At 43.2% G+C, this 22,777-nt stretch overlaps 1 protein-coding gene across 4 annotated transcripts in view; it reads left to right on the top strand.

Moving 5' to 3' along the window:
* Positions 1-19,532: 19,532 nt before the first annotated feature.
* The window catches only part of NPAS3 (neuronal PAS domain protein 3), a 637,919-nt gene continuing 634,674 nt past the window's right edge, over positions 19,533-22,777 (top strand). For 3 of the 4 annotated variants that reach the window (XM_079954436.1, XM_079954435.1, XM_079954432.1), the window contains exon 1: positions 19,533-19,853. In XM_079954436.1, the coding sequence (XP_079810562.1) occupies positions 19,696-19,853 (158 nt within the window). In that variant the 5' untranslated portion in view covers positions 19,533-19,695. The remainder of the gene's footprint in view (positions 19,854-22,777) is intronic. The other variant, XM_079954438.1, reaches the window with a different exon arrangement.

Raw genomic sequence — 22,777 nt, 5'->3', positions numbered from 1 at the left:
ATCAGGAACGTGAGAAAAATTGTGCCTCTTAATGGTACCCTTTCCCTCTCAGTGTATCTCCTTACGCTCTTAGCTGAATAAATCTCTGAGTTCCTTTAACAGTGGAAAGAAGTGTTAAGGGTTGTTGTTCTCTGACGGGGGCAGTGAATCATTTTCACCATGAGTTAATACAGAGAGCTCAAAAATGTATTGTCTGATTAAGTAATGTGAAGACAGTCTAGCCTACAGGCTAAAAGACTGTGCATTCTACCCCCTTACCTGAGCTTAGCTGATTTCCACTGTCTTTATACTTCAGCCTAGGGGTAAATATGTTTTCACAAGTGCTATACTTTGGAAAGGACATTAAACAGAGATCCATTCAGCCAGTATTTGATGGCTATCTAGGCAGAAGTTATACTAGAGGCACTTTTCAAAGAGTACAGAGGTGAGTGAAATCTTAGCAAACATTATCTTTCTCTACCTTACACAGAAGCTAATAATATGGTTGTGCTGAATGTTCCCAAGCAAACATTTTATTGTAAAGGGAGGTCTTTCGTGAGGCATGGAAAACTTCACAAGCCACTTCCTTACATCACTTTATTTGCCACTTGTTCAACACCAAGTTGCTGCTGTTGGTTTCGCCAATCTGCTGCCTTGTTTTGCTGATCTGCTCACTACTGCCTTTAGGAGGGGGGGAGTTCAACAATCTGATAATATAATCCCAACCATTCAGGGATCACATTACAAACATGATGTTTGGCTATGTTGCTGACATCACACAGCTCATTAATTGAAAGCCAGAAAGCACAACTCTCACTTGCATGCCAGGGAAGGAACAGTGCCGAAACACTTTTGCCCCTGTTTAATAACAACAGCAGCAACGACAACAACATTATATTGGATTTTTTACTTGCCATTTGCCATAAGGCACTAGGGCAGTTTGCAACAATATAAAAAATACAATATTAAAATCAATTAAAACAATTTACAACCCTCTCCATCAGTGAAAGAGCAAGCACTTTTTACAAGGAATTATAATGTTCATGAAAACTACCCCCATCCATTTTCATTCAATGCTGCCAACTTGTGGTAGTAGACCCTTAGGTTTTACCTCTTTACTTACTGAAAATCTCAGTTTTAATTTCAAATAAATATACTTTTCTCCTTAAGGCTCATCTAAAATTTATTGACTGGAAATGCTATGCTAGAAGAATTAAAATTAAGAATATTTCATATGAATTGATGAAAGTAATGGATTACTTTAGCTATTTGTTCTATTGGGTTTTTGCTGTAAATGGTTTTGTAATAACTGATTGTCAATCAACTCGAATTTGTTGCTTAAAGCTGTAAGCAATCACTATATATAATAAAAATCAAAGTATAAAACAATAAAATGGGGGTGTTATATATAATATTATTTATTATGGATTAATATTATGATGATTATAAACTAAGATTCACAAACTATACAATCCCGACAAGGTGAGCTGAAAGAGTGGGCACATTTCACAAATATTTTTGTTCCTTGCACAACGGAAGCCTCTTGTGAGCGTTTTTTCATAACCCTTTGTAAAACTGTGCTAAACTTTTTTCAGTGAGGCAGATGCTGGGGGAACCAGGCTGATGCTTTCTTGCCTCAGTCCAGTTGCAGACAGCTGACTTCTTTGGCCAGGAGGTGAATGTGGACATCCATTTGGAAGAGCATCTGCATGCACATTCCTTTGCAGGTAATCCAGTACAGATGGACAATATTAAGATGCAAATCCAGATCCAGATGTGTATCCACATGTGGCTGTCATCCATCTGGCCTGCATTACTTTTGGTATGCACATCTGAATGTGCATCCTCATCTCTATTCTGCCCTAATTAATCTCGCATAACCAGATAGAGCCAGATCACAGCGTAAGTCTTTGTGGGTGAGGAAACAGCCAAAGCAGTGCAGTCACACAGTGTATCGTGGGAATTCAGTGTATGGTCCTTCCTTCCCACCACATACTTATTGGAGAGTTTAGTCTGACCTCAGAGATGCTACCGCTTAACACAACTGAACTGCCTACAGCCTTGTGTTTATTGATAGTCCTTTACTGGCTGACATCACACAGTAGTTTTCTAAAATGGTGCAGACGGGGAACAGATGGGGAACACTGTCTGCAAATAGTGCAGAATTGCACAAGAGATTTGAAAGTATGGCTTTGTGTTTGCACAGATTTCCTCCCCTGCTCCCAAAGCATAGGGCCAGCCCTACTATTAGGTACATCAAGGCACATTGTTTTCTTGATAACCTTCATGAAAGTCATATCGTATGAACTATCCCTTTTGTAGGCCGTTTCTATTAACTCAAGGGAGGACTAAGTAAGTTGGTCAACACAATCAGCAATCTTATTGAAAACAGTGTGGCACTGAAGTCAGTGGGACAGTTTCGGAATATTTTAAGTGTACTCTTTAAGCTCATTTTATCCCCAAGTCCAAGTCTTTTGCAGAACAAAACTACACAGTTAATGGTAATAGTCCACCCAAGCAAATTATAATAGTAGTATAATGTGAATTAAATAGTTTTAAAAATATAATCATATAATTTGTCCTTGAAGGGCATTTCCATTACAACCATTTTCTAAATATTTGGAAGCAAGTTCTATTATAATTTAAATGGAATTTACTTCCAATTAATTGTACTTAAGCAAAGTCATTTTAGTTCCTGGCACTAATGCGAGTGTGTTGAGATATCATTAAAAAAAAAAAAAACATGCCTCAGCCCTCAATTCAGTGGTTCCCAGAATTGCTAATGGAATTTTACCATGCCTTGAGACTCACCTGATACATCAGTAGCTATACATGGCAGTCTAAAGCACAACAAACACTGTCAATTTAATGGAATTGACTTCCGCAAAAGTATACACAGAGTTGAAGATTTAAGAAGCATTGTCCAAATTTTGCAGCAGCATGCCAACTTACCCAAGATGCTACTTTTACTCATGAACGGGAATCAATTGTTAATATGAATAATGCAATACATATAATAAAAATAGATGCTGAGGTATAGGTCTTTTCTGATTCAACACTAAAAAGAAATTCATTCAATTTCTAACTACGTATGTTCTAATTCATGCCGCTGTCTACTGGGTTGTTGGCACTATTTAAATCTTAAACAATAACAGAATGATAATTTTGCAACCTCGTCATTAGTTGCATTTTGTCATCTATTTTACAAGCTTGCTTCCTTCCTTTATAATTTACATTGTTGAATGCTCCTCATCTGTAGGCTACCAGGGTAGTGAATATCTCTCTATGTCAGTGGTCGGCCATTTATTTTAGCCGTGGGCCCGTCCACTGTCCCTCAGACCTTGTGGCAGGCCGGAGAGGTGGCACTGGGGTGGGGGGAGCTGAATGAAGAGGCAAGGGGGGCAAGTAGTCCTCCTCCCCACCCCCAGCCCCAGCTGCTGCGCTTACCTTCCTAGGGGCTGCCGGTGCTGCCACCACCACTGCTGCTGCTGCTTGTGGGTAGACAGAGTGAGCTCATCTGTTTCGCTCTCTGGCCACAGGAGCACCAGGGCAGAGGGAAGATGAGCTGCGTGAAAGGGCTGGCTCCGGAGAGGGGCTGCTTAAAATGGCGCTCAGCCAGGTCAGCCCAGCCCCCTTCCTCCTCTAGGCAGGGCGGGGAGAAGCCAGGAGGAGGGAGGGAGTGTAGCACCCTGCTTGTGGTTAACACTTAGCTGGAATGAAATATTCAACGCAGCAATAGAGAAATTAAAATAATAATTTATTTGTCAGACAAATAAATATGAGGCACAGTGGTATATGGTTACCAAGCTCTGGCCTGGCCTCCTGCCATTCTGGCCAGCACTTATATTTCCTTAATCCAGCCCCCTTGCTCCTCCTGTGGCTGCCTCTGTCCAATCAGCCTGGTTAAAATTCCTATTGGCTGTTTGCTAGAACCAATCACAAAAGACACACCCATTTCCTTCTTGCCCTTTTATGGGAATCAAAAAGCTATATATTCTTCTATCTATAAATGACAAATAAGTAGTAATATATCTTACATGTGTCTCAACAAGGAATCTTAATTACCAGCTCACCTCTTGCCCTCCTTGCCCTATTGCCTTCCAAAACAGATGATTAATCTTGAATTTTTATCTTAAACATATGTCAAGGATTTTGAGTTCACATCAACATTGAGAGATCTCCTTCATTTGAAGGTTTCTAAACAAAAGGCCTGACAACCATATATCAGGAGTGCTCGATGGCGTCTCCTGTCTGACAAGGGGGGGCTGGTGGCTGATGGCCCCTGTGATCTCTTCCAACTATATGAAATAAGAATCTAGCATTTCTTAAATCCTTTGCATAATTATATTTAAACTAATATATTTAATACATAAATAACCTTTTAAAAGGAAAAGAAATCTTAAAAGGATCTTAGTTTAAGAAAGAAACAGCTTTAGAAAAGACTTCCCAAAAATGTTCTGTTTCTGCCAGCCAGACCAGTTACTTTTTCACTGCTCTTGACCTTTTTAACCTTAGGAAGAAGATATGGCTCATTTTACTATTTATCCACTCTTAATTTGTAGGGTCAGTGTAACCTTGGCTCTCAGCCTGTAATTCCCTTTTTACGACTTTGAGAATTGTTTTCTGCTATAAATCAGGGGCCCCCCTTGTCTAGGAGTAAAAACATTTTGCCAAGGTTTTTCTAGGCAGCTGGTCTTCTGCCTGGCATAAAACATTTGAAGATCTTTAAGCTCATTTTTAAAATACAAGCCCTGATTAAACATATAAGCTTTAATAAAAATTCAGGCTTATGATTAGATGCCTCAGGAGGGAGGAGGCGCTGCCACGGTGTGTGTGAGGGAGAGTGGGGGGGAGATGGAATGGAGCAGGGGGGGAAATGGCGCAGTCCAAACGAACAGAATCCCCACGCCGATCCATGGACAGTCCACGGGCTGGATCCTAAAGGCAATTGGGCCTAATCCGGCCCACAGACTTTAGATTGCCAACCGCTGCTCTATGTAATCCAAATGTAAGAATGTCATCACGAGCCCCCAGGGAGGATCTGTAGTGCCACATCTGGATTTGCATAAAGTAACTGCAGAATAGGGGAGCAACAAGACTCATCAGATATTTAGTAATCCACATCCAGTAATAACACACAATACAAACTGCATTCTTGTTGTTGTTGTTGTTTAGTTAAATTTATCCAAAGATCACAGTGTGGTTCACAACATAAAAATACAAAATGATAACACAAAATACACAATAAAAGAAAAATAACATCAAACCAATAACCCTGCTCCCAAAAACACATTTAGAAGGCCATAGAATGTGAATCAGCCCAATAACTAATTGAAGAGAAATGTTTTTGCTTGGTGTCTAAAGATATCTAATGAAGGCGCAGGTGAGCGTCTTTGGGGAGAGCTTTCCACAATTGGGGAGCCACGACAGAAAGGCCCCTTCTCGTTTTGCCACCCTCTGGACCTCTCATGGAGCAGGTCCATCACAATCAATAAATACCACAATCCTTTAAATTATTTTCCACGTATATGAAATTAGGCCAATTATCTTAGTGGCAAAAAATTAAATAAAAAATAATCATTTAAAAAATCCAAATGTTATGGCGAAAAAGGATTTTATATATCCTGTCTACACGGTGCAATTCCATACATGTCTACTCAAAAGTACTGCTTTGTGTTCAAGGTGACTTATTCTAACATTGGCATACCCAACATGCTCTCATGAGAATTGCTGAACTACAATTCCCATCATCCCTGATATTTGGCCATACTTGCTAGGAGTGATGGGAATCGTATTCCAACAGCATCTGCAGGGCACCACATTGGCGACCCCTGCTCTAAGGTAAGTGTATATGGGATCACAGCCTTGTATTTATTTCTGTTCTATTTTGTTCTATCTCATCCTGCTCTATGAATACTGTTTCACTTTCCACCTAAATGATATCTGACTAAAGTGAAGCAAAAATTAGATGATACAATGAAGGTTTGAGGCATTCTCTCTAGTATCTGTCACAGGCTCCTTCCAACAGCAGATAATGAAAATTCAAAGTCAAACCATTTAACTTTAAGTAAATGGAAATGAATTTCTAGAGAAGAGATTTTCTTTCACTTCTGAGAGAAAGGAATAGGAGTTCACCGGCAGTTAATATAAAGATACCACATATAATTGTGATAATATAATGTATAAATATTAAGTGTTATTATATTACACAACCTGTGGGTGTGGGTGTATGCGTTAAAAAAATTTTTTTTAGCACCACCGAGCTTTCCCCCATAAGACTTTGGATGCAATATGGTGCATGGTAAGAAAATACATTACATTATTAGAAATGCTTTGAGCTCAGATGAAACAATTTGCAGAACATCTTGTAATACGATAACAACTGTGTAAAAAAAATAAAAAATCTGAAAGGTGGAATCTAACATTTGCATTCTGATCCTCATGCCCATGTGTGTTCCAACACATACATGGAGCTCCTCAATGTATGCCCAGAAAGGAGATGAACACTGCTTCATTTATTTAACAAAATTATTATACTGCTTGATTGTAAGAGAACCTCTAAGTGGTTTACAAAAATATTATAGAATCTTAGAGTTGGTACCCCAAGGGTCCTCTAGTCCATCCTCTTTTAAAGCAGGAATCTCAACTGATGGCCATCCAACCTCTGTTTAAAAACCTCCAATGAAGGAGAGTCCACAACCTCCCAAGGGAGTCTGTTCCACTGCTGAACAGCTCTTACTGTCAGAAAGTTTTTTCGAATGTTTAGGCGGAATCTCCTTTCTTGCAACGGAAGCCATTGGTTCGAATCCTACCCTCAAGAACAGGAGAAAACAAGCATGCTCCCTCCTCCAGGTGACAGCCCTCAAGATATTTGAAGATGGTTTTTATATCTCTTCTCAGTTTCCTCTTTTCCAGGCTAAACATACCCAGCTCCTTCAAGTGCTCCTCATAAGACTTAAGAGTCTTGATCATCTTGGTTGCCCTCCTCTGCACATGTTCCAGCTTGTCAACATTCTTCTTCAACTGTGGTACCCAGAATTGGGCACAGTATCCCAGATGTGTTCTGACCAAGGCAGAATAGAGTGGTACTATTACTTCCCTTGTTCTAGACACTATACTTCTGTTGATGCAACCTAGAATAGCATTAGCTTTTTTTACTGCTGCATCACACTGCTGCCTCATGTTAAGCTTGAGGTCGACTAAGACCCCTAGATCCTTTTCACATGTACTTCTACTAAGCCAGGTATCCCCCATCCTATATTGTGCATCTGGTTCTTCCTGCCTAAGTGCAGAATTTTACATTTGTCCCTATTGAAATTCATTTTGTTGATTTGTGCCCAGTTCTCCAATCTGTTAGGGTCATTTTGAATTCTTCTTCTGTGGCATTAGCTACCCCTCCTAGTTTGGTGCCATCTGCAAATTTGATGAGCATCACCTCAATTCCTTCATCCAAGTCATTTATAAAAACGTTGAACAACGGGCCCAGGACAGAACCCTGTGGCACCCCACTTGTCACTTTTTTCCAGGATGACAAGGAACCATTAATGAGTACAGTGGTACCTCGGGTTAAGAACTTAATTCGTTCTAGAGGTCCGTTCTTAACCTGAAACTGTTCTTAACCTGAGGTACCACTTTAGCTAATGGGGCCTCCCACTGCTGCTGCACCGCCGCTGCACAATTTCTGTTCTCATCCTGAAGCAAAGTTCTTAACCCGAGGTACTACTTCCAGGTTAGTGGAGTCTGTAACCTGAAGTGTCTGTAACCTGAAGTGTCTGTAACCTGAGGCACCACTGTACAGTGGTACCTTGTGTTACGTACCAGCCCCTTATGAATGCTTCTGGTTAAGCACTCCGCTAACCTGGAAATAGACGCCCCTTGTTGCGAACTTGTTGCGCCCCGGGATGCGAGAGGAAGTCACGCTCCAGTAGCATGGCAGCAGCGGGAGGCGCCATTAGCGAAAGCCTGCCTCAGGTTACGAGTGCTTTCCAGTTATGAACAAACATCCAGAATGGATTAAGTTCATAACCAGAGGTACCACTGTACTCTTTGGGTTCGGTCAGTCAACCCTATGAAAATGTACATTAAATCATTGATAAGCAACAATTAAAAACAGGAAATTAACATATTCAAAAGATGGTTAAAATCAACTGCAGCTAAAAGGAATTAAAGCACATCTAGCATCTACTCACTGGAAGGACAGATCGTGAAGCTGAGGCTCCAATACTTTGGCCACCTCATGAGAAGACTCCCTGGAAAAGACCCTGATGTTGGGAAAGATGGAGGGCACAAGGAGAAGGGGACGACAGAGGACGAGATGGTTGGATAGTGTTCTTGAAGCTACCAGCATGAGTTTGACCAAACTGCGGGAGGCAGTGGAAGACAGGAGTGCCTGGCGTGCTCTGGTCTATGGGGTCACGAAAAGTCGGAAACAACTAAACAACAACAAGCATCTACATGTCCAAATAGGCTTGCCTAGACAGAAATGTTTTGCACCGGTGCCAAAAAGAATACAGAGATGGCAGCTGCCTGATATCAATAGGCAGGGAGTTCCAAAGTGTAGGTGTGGCGACACTAAAATATTGATTTCTTACAAGTGCACAGAATTATATGGCATCTGTAACAGTGCCAGATTGAAGTGGTCAGTGGGTATATAGGGGGTAAATTGATCTTGCAAGTAAACTAGACCCAAGCCGTTAAGGACTTTATTTACTAATAGTAAGACCTTGAACACGGTCTGCTAATAAATGGGCAATTGGTGCAGATCTCTGAGCAATTGTGGCACAGCCTTCTGCGTTAACTGCAGTTTCTGGGTCAAGCATGAGGAAAGCCCGCATAGAGTGCACTGTGGTAATTCACTCTCAAAGCCACCATTTCTATAGAGGGACAGCTCTATTCAAGAACAGGGATGGGTGAGTGTGAAGTTGTCCTTTCTGTTTCAGTGAACAGAAACACGGTTGTAAGTGAGAAAACTCCATGCGCCTCCATGTACCCAGAAAATCGCTGGATTGAGATGTTAGTGTTTCTATCATATTCCTTCCTAGCGTGTCGGGAAGAATGCTAGGCTGAACATTTCCCCTGTATGCTAATTTTGTATGCTACAGGCATTTCATTTTATTTTTTTCTGTATGGGAGAATATTCAAACATGCACAATGATTTTGTTGAAACAACTGGCTTACTCCTTGTTGTCCTTCCACTGGCAGGTGAAGACCTTCTTATTCCAACAGGCTATTAGGAACCAACTGTTTTTAAGGAAAGAGCTGCTGCTGTGAGGTTTTTATTGTTATTATTTCTATTTTTGATAGCTCTTTTTACATAGACACCGAAACACACCATTGAGTTTTAATTCTATTAGTGTTTGATTACGTTTTTAATGATTATTTTTTCTGTGTTTTTAGCTTTTTCTATTTCCATGTTATTTATAAGCCACTTTGAGTCCCGGTCTGGGTGAAAAGCAAGATTTAAATAAATGTAATAAAAGGCTGATAAAGTCTGTGGGCACGTATGCAATGTTACATGTGTTGATCTATAAGATACCACACGACTTTGTTTTTGCTTCAACAGGCTGCCTCTGGGAAATGATTTTGCTAGCTGCCTTGGGCATTTTATATAGAAAAGCAGGCTATCAATATTTGCTGTAAGACTGAGCAGCAGAGAGTTAATGAGGCCAGGATGGCTGCAAATGTTTCTTAAAGTTCAACAAGCCAGATTGTTGCCAAGCATGTTTATTTTCATTTTGGCCAATGGACAGGCCTTTCTGACTTCACCACCTCCCCTTCTTCACTCGTAGCTGAGGTTGTAATCAAGGTGTCATGTGTGTAGGGGAAATAGAGATAGCCATTTTCAGTCAGAGACTGGCACAGAAAAATGCAGAAAAGTACATTTTCCTAAGGACAGCTCTGCTATATTGAGCCAAAGTCTCATCTAGTTCAGCATCTTATTCCCACACTGGCCCATGAGAAGGCCACAAGCAGGGAATGAGCACAATAGCACTCTCCTCACTTGTGTTTTCCAGAAACTGCTATAAATTACAAGTGAAGAGGACTTAGGTTACCCTTCCCCAACCAGGCTTCCTAAGGGTGTTTTTGACTAGAGCTTCTATCATCACTGACCAGGTTGGTTGGTGCTTCTGGGAGTCCAACAACATCTGTAGGGTATGAGGTTGGGGAAGGCTAATGATCTTACTGTTCCAGTCTAAGATACCTGTAGCTTCCATACAGTATTAATTTCATTTCCCTTCCTACTGCCATAGATTATCAGATCCACACACACGCACACCTCTTTTTTTCTAGTCCACATTTTGAATTTCAATAATTGAAGGCAATCAATGAATTATGAACCCCATAGATTTTGTATGTTTCGGTCAAGAGCAAATTCCCATTAGCTTCTGTAAGATGCCACCCTAATAATATTTATGCATTTATTAAACTTATATATTTTTATTTCTATTATTAATTAATTAGATTTCCATGGCAATCTTGTTCAGCTGAGCTACAGAGCATCACATGTAAATGAAAAGTCAATAAATGGATGTAGGCATTCAACCTGAGCTGTTAGATACAGGATATCTATCTTGCCATGCCAAGACAAAAGTGTGGCAGGTTTTGATCTGCAAGATGTTGTTTGCAGATGATGCAGCCTTGACAACACACTCCAAAGGAGTTCTACAGAGACCCATCAACTGTTTTGCCCAAGCCTGCAGGGCATTTAGCCTCACCATCAGCCTGACAAAGACCAACATATTGGGTCAGGACATCACCTGCACTTCATGCATCAGCTTTGGGGACCAGATGTTTTGACTACCTGGGCTCCACCATAGCCAGCAACCTTTTCACTGATGCTAAGCTGGACAAGCATATTGATAAGGCAGCAATGTCAATGGCTCACCTTTCCAAAAGGATATGGGAGAATGTGATGCTAACAACCAATACCAAGATGAAGGTCTACCAGGCTTGTGTGTTGAGCACCCTGCTTTATGGAAGTGAGCAGTGAGCAACCAGGAGCAGTGGCTCAATGTCTTCCATAGGTGTTGTGTCAGGAAGATTTGGAGCATCACACGGGAGGACAGAATCTCAAGCAATGATGTGCTATTCCAAGCCCACATTCCCAGAATGTTCACACTTCTGTCTCAGCAACGTCTATGCTGATTTGGTCATCTACTCAGAATGGAACATGGCAGGATCCCCAAGGATGTGATTTACAGGGGGCTGGCTTCAAGCACCAGGCCTGTTGGCAAACCAGCTCTCCATAATAAAGATGTCTGCAAACATGACATGAAGGCTGGCAACCTCAAACCTGCAGTGTGGGAATCCCTTGCAGACAACCTCAGTGCCTGGAAACACACATTAAGAAGGGCCTCATATGATGATCTCAGGATCCAGGTTGGTTCATACAGGGAGAGGCGGTCTTTGAGTCCTGTGATACACCTTGGAAGTTGTCGGAAAGGCAGGATACACACACACACACACACACACACACACACATCTATAATTCCTTCTAGCATTATTCTTTTTATTCAACCCTATATTCATGCCATTCTTATACAGCTTGCTAAGGAAAAGGAAGGGTGCTGTTAAGAAGTCTTTAATCATTCCTCCAGCCATTTATTGACTTGCTTTCTAAAGGCCATATACACTTCTTGATCTGCATGCAGAATTCCTATTGATATTGTTAGGAAACTTACAAAAGATGTCAATTAGAGAGAAAATAAACCAGTTTAAACTACTTGTGAATGTCTCTATCTGATATCGTTCATGAGACATGGAATTTGAATAGCGTTTTGGTTAGTGAACGGGGGCAGGGGGATGGGGACGATTAGCTAGCTATCCCATATTTTTCTGCGAAGAAGACTTTATATTTAACACTGAAACAATTGATGTCCCTATGGTATAAACAGGATAGATAATGAATATAAGTGGGATAGAAAATTAATCCTACTTGTGAGGAAAGAGACAGTCATAATTCACTTAGGCTTCTCGGCTCTTACGTTATGAGGTCTTCAGCTAACGCATGGGATCCATTCTACATCCCATAGATGCTCATTATGAATTCTTTTTATGTGCAACATGTGGGGACTAACTAGTTTCATATCTCTTGGTATCAGCTGTAGTCCAAAGCATTTTGTATTAAAGTGGAATGCAAACACAGATGCTATTTAATACAAAGGATTTGAAGGCAGACTCTATTTTTAACGTTGAATTATTTATCTTAATTTGGTTTAGAACAAAAAAAAATCCCTGTTAAAGTAAAAATAAAAAAGGATATTATTGATTTCTTGTTACAGAGCTGCATGAGGAAAAAATGTGCGCTCTAGTTTGGCCTATCATCGACACAATGCCCTTTAGTGTGCTACAATGGGGATCAAGATATTTGCCAGTTAGAAATCTCTGCTTAGCCCTTTTGAGATGGTTTATAATGCTACATTTAGAATGCCTATTTCACAGTAAGCAATATCTGGAACCCTGACCAAGAAAGATTATGCTGTTGAAAAGTCTGAGGGTCAAAATTTTTCAAAACTGAACCTCCTAGGGGTTTGCTGCCATGGTGTCTCTGGGTGCAATAGCACCTCTGGGGCGTTTCCTTGGCATCCACAAAGCTTCTGAACAGCTTGCACCCACCCTCACTGCAGGTGCAGAATTAACCCGCCCCCCAAACACACTTGCTTTAAAGAGATGGTGCTAATTGCTAAGGGAAGAACAAGTCATTCTATATCTATTCTAGCCAATTGTTTAGATTTATGTTAAGTGGGCCAAGTTCAGACTAGAAAATGGGCTGGGGTCCTCTTTGTGTCTTAGAACCAGTACTATGTTTCCAGAAAAAGAGGTTCCCAAACTCACCATGATGCCTCCCTTGTTCTTTTATAATGGCATAGTGCCCACCTGAGAGGTGCCAGAACTGTGCTCTGGTGAGTTCCAGCTGGGGAAAAAGGCCCTGCTTAGAATTAGAATTGCAAAGGACCTAAAGTCCAGGAAGAGCAGGTGGACCTCAGAAAGTTCCTTCTGGTGACACAAAGGGGAGACTGGGGGTGGGGGCAGAAATCTGAATCAATTCACACCTAGTAATTTGTGCTTTCAGTACGCAAATAGTAGCACAGCCATCGTTTGAAATTCACAGTTCTTTAAATTTTGCAGTGTACTTCTCCAGCCAGAGTAATATGCAAAAAAAAATATGAAAAAAATGCATATACATTGGTGAAAATAACATGCCAAAATGCATTACATTGGGGGAAATTGCTTTGCAAAAATGTGTATATTAGGAGAAATTCACGCTTAGATGCTGCCGAATATTCATTGGAACTTTTTTTTTTCCAGTTGCAAACTGATGTGGAAATGTGGAGAACTGCATTTAACACTGGGAAAACGGGTAACGGAGAGAAACCGAAAAGGATATATTTGTTCATGCCTAAAGGAGACAAAAGGGACGCAGGTGGCGCTGTGGGTTAAAGCCTCAGCGCCTAGGACTTGCCGATCGAAAGGTCGGCGGTTCGAATCCCTGCGGCGGGGTGCGCTCCCGCTGCTCGGTCCCAGCGCCTGCCAACCTAGCAGTTCGAAAGCACCCCCGGGTGCAAGTAGATAAATAGGGACCGCTTACCAGCGGGAAGGTAAACGGCGTTTCCGTGTGCGGCTCTGGCTCGCCAGAGCAGCGATGTCACGCTGGCCACATGACCCGGAAGTGTCTCCGGACAGCGCTGGCCCCTGGCCTCTTGAGTGAGATGGGCGCACAACCCCAGAGTCTGTCAAGACTGGCCCGTATGGGCAGGGGTACCTTTACCTTTAAAGGAGACAAAGCAATATTAAACTAAAACCCAACGTGACTGTCACCTGCACAAGCAGGCCGTTTTGCATGAGCAAAACATCTCCACTGAGATGGCTTTGAACATTCCAAGGAACCAGAAGGGTAGGTTGTACTTTCTTTCTCTGCAGTTCTTCTGATGTAAAGGCTCCAGATGCAGAGACAGCTTGTGTATTCCTCAAACACAAGTTGTTTCTTCCCCACCCCAACATTACATCAGAAACAAGAGAAAAGCACAACTTACTATGTTTTCCTCTTCCGCTGTCTGTTTAGACTGGCAGATGCCGTTCTAAATTTTCCATAAGGAAGTCTCAGGGAGGAGAGCATGCAACTTCATGCCACTCAATATAATATCTTTAGTTTTGTCGGCAGTACCTGAATCTAAGAGGGATGCCTAGGAAAAGAAGGAACGTTGACAATTGAAAAGTTTCTCTCAAAGCTCTTTCCTTCCAGGACAAAGTCAGGCAGAGGAATCCAAACTAAAGGAAGCCTCCATAATGTTGTTATTTAGTCATTTAGTCGTGTCCAACTCTTCATGACCCCATGGACCAGAGCACGCCAGGCACTTCTGTCTTCCACTGCCTCCTGCAGTTTGGTCAAACTCATGCTGGTAGCTTCGAGAACACCGTCCAACCATCTTGTTCTCTGTCATCCCCTTCTCCTTGTGCCCTCCATCTTTCCCAACATCAGTGTCTTTTCCAGGGAGTCTTCTCTTCTCATGAGGTGGCCAAAGTATTGGAGCCTCAGCTTCAGGATCTGTCCTTCCAGTGAGCACTCAACCTGCATAATAGATGCTGGTATAATTTAGCCCTGTTCCAAACTCTGTTCAGGAGCAGGGCTGCTGCCGGTTGAGCCTGCCAGGGGAGAAATGAGCCTTTAGAATTTAGTTTGACTTACACCACCCTTCTTGCAGGGTTAGCTTTTGCTAGGTTGCTAGGCCACATCACTTAGCTCAACAGAGTTTGGAATAGGGTATGTCTTCCGCTGCCCCATCATGCCCCTCCAATGGAACGCCACTTTTGGGGACTTAACCTGGCCATGGTTGAACCATGGCTGCGCTGGGATTGGAGAATTTCAGCCAGCATATCTCCAGCTGAGCCATGGGCATAGTCAAGGGGGGGCAGGGGGGCAGCTGCTCCCCCGATCAAGTAAAACAATAGAAATACTTAACTAACTGACCAATCAGGTCGGTTCTGCCCCCCAAAAAGTCCTGCCCCCCCAACAATATCGTAACTACACCCTTGAGCTGAGCTGGAATGAGAGACTTCACCCAGCATAGTTCTGGCTAAGGCCAGGCTCAACCTGAGATCTGACTACTACAAACTCTGCTCAGCCCAACAAACTTGGGTTTGGATAGCTCCCTTAAAAAAACTCCATTCTATCATTACATCCTATTCTATCCTATGGAGAACATACAATTCCCATGCTAGAACAGCTCGACTGGATATCAGTTTGTTTCCAGGCACAATTCAAAGTGCTAGTTATCACCTATAAAACCCTTAAGTCTAAGCTATCTGCTTAGTTGTGTTCCCTCATATGAACCTGCCTGGGTTTTGAGATCTTTGGGGGAGGCGCTATTCTAGGTCCCACCACCCTCTCACACGTTTGGTGGGGACACAGGAGAAGGCCTTCTCGGTGGCTGCTCCCAGACATTGGAACTCCTTCTCTAGAGAAGCTAGACTGGCTCCCTCTTTGCTGTCCTTCCACAATACTTTCTTGTTCCATCAGGCTTTGGGGAATTTACTGCCTTTAATCAAAGGTCAGATGCTGTGCTGCTTTCACTGGAATTACTGGTATTTTTTAAAACTGATTTTATATATGCATATCGTTTTAAATCAATATCTAACTATATTTCAATGATTAAGTTTTCTATATTTTAGCAGTTCTTGATTTTATCTGTAAGTTGGCTTGAGCTCCAACCGGGGAAAAGGTGGGGAATAAATAAATAAATATATAACAACAACAATAATAATATCCTTTCCTGCCTGTCCTATTCTTTTTAAGTCACCCTAGCACAGTAAGAAAACACCATTATGAGTCTAAATTAAATTTCCATACTGGCCTTCATCCAAGGATCACAGGGCAGTTTACAATATAAAAACACAAAAAATACATAATACAAACAAACACAGTGCCCCCTCCAGTTTAAAAGGACATAGATTGTTTACTTAGCCAAAGGCCTAGGAGAAGGAGAAGGTTTTTGGATGGTGCCTAAAGATATGTAATGAAGGTGCCAGGCAAGACTCCCTGGTGAAAGTATTCCATAAATGGGGAGCCACTGCAGAAAAGACCCATTCTCATGTTGCCACCCTCTGAACCTGTCACGAAGGGGGCACATGACGAAGGGCATTAAATGGCTCACAGGCACAATTCAAAAATCCACTCTAGGGCAACACCTTCATTTGACAATCAAATTGTCACAGATCCTATGCAAGCTTTTGAGTTCACCATAATTCTTCTTCAGTCTAGATGGTAAACTGAGCAAATGTGGGGCGGTAGGGGCAGGGGAGAGGTGATGAAGCCATCTCTGGCTATGCACACATTAGTGGCTGAAAACGCAGTGAGGTTGTCTCCACTCCACTCCACCCTGGCATTTTAAGCTGCATTTTTATATTGCTGTAAACACCAGAGAGTGGGTGGGGATGTTTGCACCTGTGCATTGCTTATTTGGTTTCTCTGGATCTGCAGCTTCTGGACTCCTATCCACAAAGCTGTCATCTGTGCGTGTGCAACAGCTGTCTCAGTTTAACTGTGAAGTGAATGTGGCTTATGTTTTCAAATTGGATGGAGGCTGGTTTGAGGGAAAGTGAATCAAACAGCAGCATTTCTTAAGAAACGACTGCACTATGGTTAACATCATGTGAACATGGCTTCAGACACCAACAGTGAGAGCCCACTGGAGCCAGAGTAAATGGTGATGTATACACAGCCAAAGTCTACATCTTGTAAGTGTGTTAGGCTGGAATGAGGGATGAGGCAGCAGACATTCAAATGAAGCTGTATTAGGTGCTGCTTGGGTATCAAGTTGCACTGAGGTTTGCAAACACAAAAGCCAGCTGTTACCAAAGTCTGTCCTCTATCCTGAGGCAAAACATACAGGTTTTTTTTTTTATAGATGGGCAACAGGAAACAAGATCCTTGAAGTAGTCCTTGTATAAACAAAGGCACAGATTCATTTTAGGTGGAGCACTAGGGTAACAACAGCCAAATTAGGTAGCTTTGCCTAGCAGTTGGAGAGAATTAAATTTATTAATTTATTATTATTATTGTCAATAGAAGTTCATTCTTTAAACCAAAATCGGTCTTTGCAGACCATTGCACATGAGTTCTGGTGAAAATTAGGAAGGAGTGCAGTGCAAGAGAAGAAATGTGCATGGGCTGAAAGACAAATGCATCACTTGAAGGTACCAACTCTGATTCTCATGACTCTCAGATTTCCCACAACTGAAATGTGGGGAATATGCAAACGTATAGCTTCCCCTCCCATGAAGATCTGAGGCGGTGCAGTCCTAGGAGAATTGTGTCTTGCTGTATGTTTGTTCTTATTACTTTACACTAAAGCATGAAACACAAAAACGTTTTTGAGAGAAGTCTTATGGCAAATTGCAGTAAAATTTGCAAGCATCCAGGTTACCTGACTGCTTGGCCAAAAACTCCCATCTGCAATGGTAATGTTACTGTAAATGGGAGTTGCCACATTGGACAGGCATGTGTCTGCAAAATCAAACACTTCCATTGCCCCATTCTCACTCAAGACTCTGAAGTGACTTGTTTAGCTTTCCTTAAAACAAATGTCTATATTTTCTATCATTAACCATAGTTTGGCTCATTGTTTTGTTCAAGCTTGGGCTCCTTGAAAAACCACCAACTCTAATCAAAGTTTGTTCTTGGATGTAAAGATGGTTTATCTAAACCAAGTGTCAAAATTCAGACCACATGCTAAACCAAACCATGGCTTAGCTCACAGCAGGAGGACTGGGTAGGCGGGGAGCACACAAGTTGTGATCTCTTCTCCTGGAAACAGCAGGTACACATTTGGCAATTAGAGAATTAGCTACCACAAGCGTTGCGTGGGCGAGTAAACCAAACAACTTTACTCCAGCGATACGCACAGACTGACCAGCCAGGAGCCACAGATTGTGCATGCAGACAATAAAAATAAATCAAATCCCGCCTGCTTGGGTGAAACAAGACTTCCCCAAATGACCGTCCGTGTGGATAGTCTTCCTTCTCCGGGCAAATGCTTTGGCACAATTGCACGGATGGGCTGAATGGGCTAAGCAAAGTGCAAGCGCGAAGAAGGAAGGAAGAAAACGGAAGGGGCTCGGAGAAAGACCCGGGACTGCAGTGCTTCTGGTCAACGCCAGGGGAGTCTCTCCGCAGCTTGGCGAGGAGGACCTTTCTCCCTTTGACATCCCTCGGCTCCCCGCGAAGGGCAGAGGGGGAAAGGCACGAAGCGTGGGGCTGCGAGCGCGGCGCATTCCGGAGGTGCTGCCCCCTAAAGCGCCTTTGCGAAAGCTCCGCGCGCGGCGCCGGCAGGGCAACCCGCCATTCAGTCATTCCCCCCCCCCCCCCCGGCCCGCTGCGATTTGCGGTGTGAGTTTTTGTCTGCAAAGCGACAAACCAGAACAAGCTTTCAGGGGGCGGGAAGAGGAATTTGACTTTGCCCTCGCACTCCGTCGCCAAGGAGCGGCCAGATCCCTTCGAAGCCCCAAACTCCTTGGCGGGGTCCAAAAACGCGGAACTTTTCTTTGTCCCGTGTCGAGCGGCTGGTGTGGATCGGCCCGGATTAAGGGGGCGGCGGAGGGCTCTGCCTCTGTCTGCAGGCAGCCCAAGCAGCGAGCTGCCTCGCTCGTCACCGCGCTCCTTGCGTTTGGCGAGGCCTTTCTTTGCGCCGCGCCGCGCGGTAGAATTGATATGTTGGCAGAAGCGACAACGCGGGCCGGTGCGTCCAGCAGGCAGCTAGGCGAGAGAGAGGCAGGCGCGCGCGCGCGCGCGCGCGCGCACCCCCACCCCACCTTCCCAAGTTTGAGTAGCAATAACGGTGGCGCACACTAGGAGGGCAGGAGAGTCACTTCCCTATAATAGAGAAGCAACTCTGCCGTTGCACAAAAGCCGCGCGTTTTCTCCTGGGTGCAAATCAGCCCTTCGTAGAGAGCAAAGACAGAAGGCGGCCGGGGGGGGGGGGGGGAGAGAGGAGGAGAAGAAGAAGAGGAGAGAGGGAGGGGGAAGGCAACGCTAGTTCCCAAGAACTTGAGCTAACGGCAGGCTGCTTCCTCCGCCACTCGTCTTTTCTTTTCTCTTTTTTGGAGAGGGGGCTCTTCTCCTCGCCGCCACTTTCTCTCCCCCGCCCCAGCCCTGTCGGTTCTGGCCCATCGCTCCGCGGTCAGCGTCGTTCTTGAGCAACAGAGGAAACCCTCCAAGACTTTTGCCTTTGGGGGCGGAGGAGAAAGAGAGGAGGAGGGGGGCGGGAGGCAATATTTGCTGCCCATCATTTTCACGGCCAGGCGAAAGTAATCGCGCGCCCCCTCCTCTCTCTCTGCGCTGTCCCTTCTCCGCTCGGATTCCTCGTTCCTGGACTGTAGAGATTTCCCTTCTTTGATTCCCCCCCCCCACCCCCCATTTTTAAATTTTTGCAGCCTTCCCTTCCCGCCGAATCCTGACACGTTGCATGTTTGCAGATTGGTGAAAATACCTTCCCTCTCCTTCTCTCCCCCCCACCCCGCTTTTCACTCCCAGCCCCCCCCCCCCGCCCGCCTCAACTCAATCTCAGCCCAGCCGCTTAGATCAAAGCGCCGTGCCTCCCTCCCAGTGGCCGCCGCTCACTAATGGGATTGCAGTGTGCCTGGCTCTGCTGCTGCAGCCGCCGGAGGGAGAGGAGCTGCTGTACCTCTTCGCCGACACTCGCTGGGTGCTGAGCCGCGGGGATGATCCGGATCTTCCCGGATTTCAGCGTGCAGGTGACTGCAGCTGCGGCCGGCGGGGCGGCGGGAGGAGTGCCGGCCGGTCCGGGCATGGGGAGAGCCAGTTCCGCAGCCAACGGGAACCCGCAAAACGTCCAGGGCATCACTTCCTACCAACAACGGTAAGTACACAACCCCCAAAGTGTGCGTGTGGATTAGGCTTCCTCACTTGTTTTTGTGCGTGTCTTGTGTGTCTTTCTGTGCTCGTTTGTTTTTAAATTTTAAGAAATCACGTCTTGCTTGCTTTTTCTTTTTGAGGGGGGTACCCAGACACTTAAAACAAAAAATGATCTTTTAAAAGCGGTGCCCAGAAATGTTCCTGGAGCTTCGAAAGCAACAATAACAAAAAAGGGGAAAGTGAGATTCATGGCAGCTCAAGGGCTGAGGATCTTCCTTCCACTCCTGCTGCAAAGTTTGGGATCCTGTCTGCTTAGCCTCCTTCCTCAAGTAGGGATTTCTCAATGTCAATGCCTTGTGCAAACCCCACAGCATGGCAGCCAAGAGGTATAATTGATCACCCTACGGTGATTGATAATTTGTTTTCAATTGAACAAGATAGAGTTTTCACTTGGCGTTTCACCCTTTGCAATTCCACACTTTTATTACAACAGTATTAGCATGTCACCTGTTACTAGGGGAAAATCTATCAGGAAACCCTAAGCGGGCTCAGCACTGTGGAGTATTCAACTGAAATGCATTCTAATGCAAATTTCCGAGGTTCACAGACAGCTCCTTTAGGAAGGAAACATAACCAAGTTGGCTTAGGCAATAAGTCATAGTGAAGTTTAAGGACCTTGCTCACCTTTTCACTCTCCCTCAACCATTCACAGACAGGTGGTAATGTTAACAGGACCTATAATTAAATGGCATTCCAGTCCTTTTTTCCTAAGATAATAAACAATAATGCTTTTGATTGCTTTTCTTTGTCACTAGAAGATCACAGCAAAGATGCAGTGATAAAAAGGGAGCAAGAGACTAATTTTAGACTGCACCCTGCAACATTATTTTATTCTTTTTGGTGCCTTCTAAGTTGCTCCGACTGTTAGTGTTACGATAAATGAAATATTAGATGAGAAGCTCAAGGATGTGTGCAAACATAAACAACTCATACTTTAAACTTAAATTTTGAAGTTCACTGGTTTGGGAACTCTTTAGAACCACCAATGTTTATATTTCAACCATTAAGGTTTAGACTATGACCCCACTCTGTCCATCATTATTGAGACAGACAGCTGTTAGGGCTAAGTTTGGGAAACAGTTTGCTTTTAGTAAACTGCGTGCTGCTGATACTTCTGCACATTTAGGATAAACTCTTGAGATTCTTGAAGTCATCTCAAGAGACGCTAAAGCATGCTCAGAGCCTGTGAATGTTTGAAATTCAAAATCAGTGTTGTTTTGCTTAAAGCAAACACAGGAATTCTTTATATAAAGTAAGTGCTGCGTGACAGATATAAAAGATAGATAAAAGTTGGTGTAGCTATAGCCTTCCTTGGTTTCCGAATTACAATTTTTTGTCACTTGGAGAATTCTTAAAATTACAGAGGAAACCTCTTTAAATAGGAAGCACAGTGTAAGAATCAAAATAGTTTTGCCTCTGAAGGGAGAAGTCAAGGGTCAGAAATAGCAGATTAATTTTTACACAAGTGCAAGATACTTCCTGAGAAATTATTATGCATTGGAAAGAATATATGCACCATATCAGTTTATAGTATTAAAATGTAAAATTGCCTAAGCTGTAAGGAGTTAAAGGGATATAGTTACCTCTAACCTGCAGCTATTTATCCCAGCTAATGCCTATTTACCTGGGAGTAAGCCTCATTGAATTTATAAGGATTTACTTATGAGTAGACATGATGAGGACTGCACTGTAAGGCTGCAGTCCTATGCACACTTTCATGGGAATTAGTCCTATTATACTCTGGGACCTACTTCCAAGAGCTTAATTTAGTTAGTATAGGTTCATTCTTTTGCAATTCAAATTTATATTCCAAGATTCTTCCCTTTCAAAATGCACAGTAAAATAAAACCCTTACAAAGTTCAGAATATTAACTCTGCAGATGCAGATGAAAAGCAAGTTGTATTCTTTCATTTGAGCTATTAAAAATACTCTTCTCTTCCATGTGATTCTGTGAAATTGTTCCAATAAGGCAGGAGGGTAGTGCTACTTCTTCCACACTCATTACAAAACCCAAATGACACCTGTTAACTTTATTGCTTTTTAGTAGGATAGGGGAAGTTAAAGGGTGTTCAGAATGCCTCCATGGAATCCTGTAAGATCAGAATCCTCCAAACCTGAGTTTATAGGAACAGCATTTATATTCTGTGACAAAATAATTAGCAGGTCCCTTTCTACGCAGATGTACTTCCTTACAACTGTTTATCTTAATGATTTTTGTGTACCGTAATGCAAAAGGACTTCTTCTGATGGGTTTGAATCAGAAGAAGGTGAATGAATAGTGTTTCGGGGAGAGAGACAGAAGCAGTTTGTAGAGTTCCAGGATGCAAGCTACTCAGGCTGGTTGTATCTGCTTCTCGGAGTCCTGAGGGACGTCAGGCAGGTCAAACTCGCTGCCTCCTGTGGCAGAGATCATATTTTTGGGGTCACTGACTGCGCCCTGCAGCCAAACTTTCCAGCACTTTGCAAACTCCTTATGCAGCCATCCTCTAACCTACGCATGTGTGGATTAGTTGCATTCCTTTTAACTGCCTTCAAAATCCAGCTGGAACACCTTAGATTTTAAATGGTCTGATTGCCCTGCTTTTGCTTGAAAACTTAACTTTTTGTTACTCCGGGAACAAAAGCAGGGGGCTTAACACATTACTGACATGGAACTGCTTTTCAGCTGACATTCGGAAATAAAATAAAAATAAAAATAACCACACCATTTCCTCAACTATGCTCACTCCCACCCTTTATTTCACACATTTCCTTTTCAAGTTTATAAACTGACACAACAGCAGTCCGTATTAAGCACAGAGTGTGAACTTTCCCTAGGAGGCCGGGCGATCGCTGTGCCACGAGAAATACGGTAAACTGTACCTCGC

This window comes from Podarcis cretensis (assembly GCF_951804945.1).
Source record: "Podarcis cretensis genome assembly, chromosome: 1".
In the NCBI taxonomy this organism is placed as follows: Eukaryota; Metazoa; Chordata; class Lepidosauria; order Squamata; family Lacertidae; genus Podarcis; species Podarcis cretensis.
The sequence above is the reverse complement of the archived record's forward strand: the minus strand, read 5'-3'. Positions and strand labels throughout refer to the sequence as shown.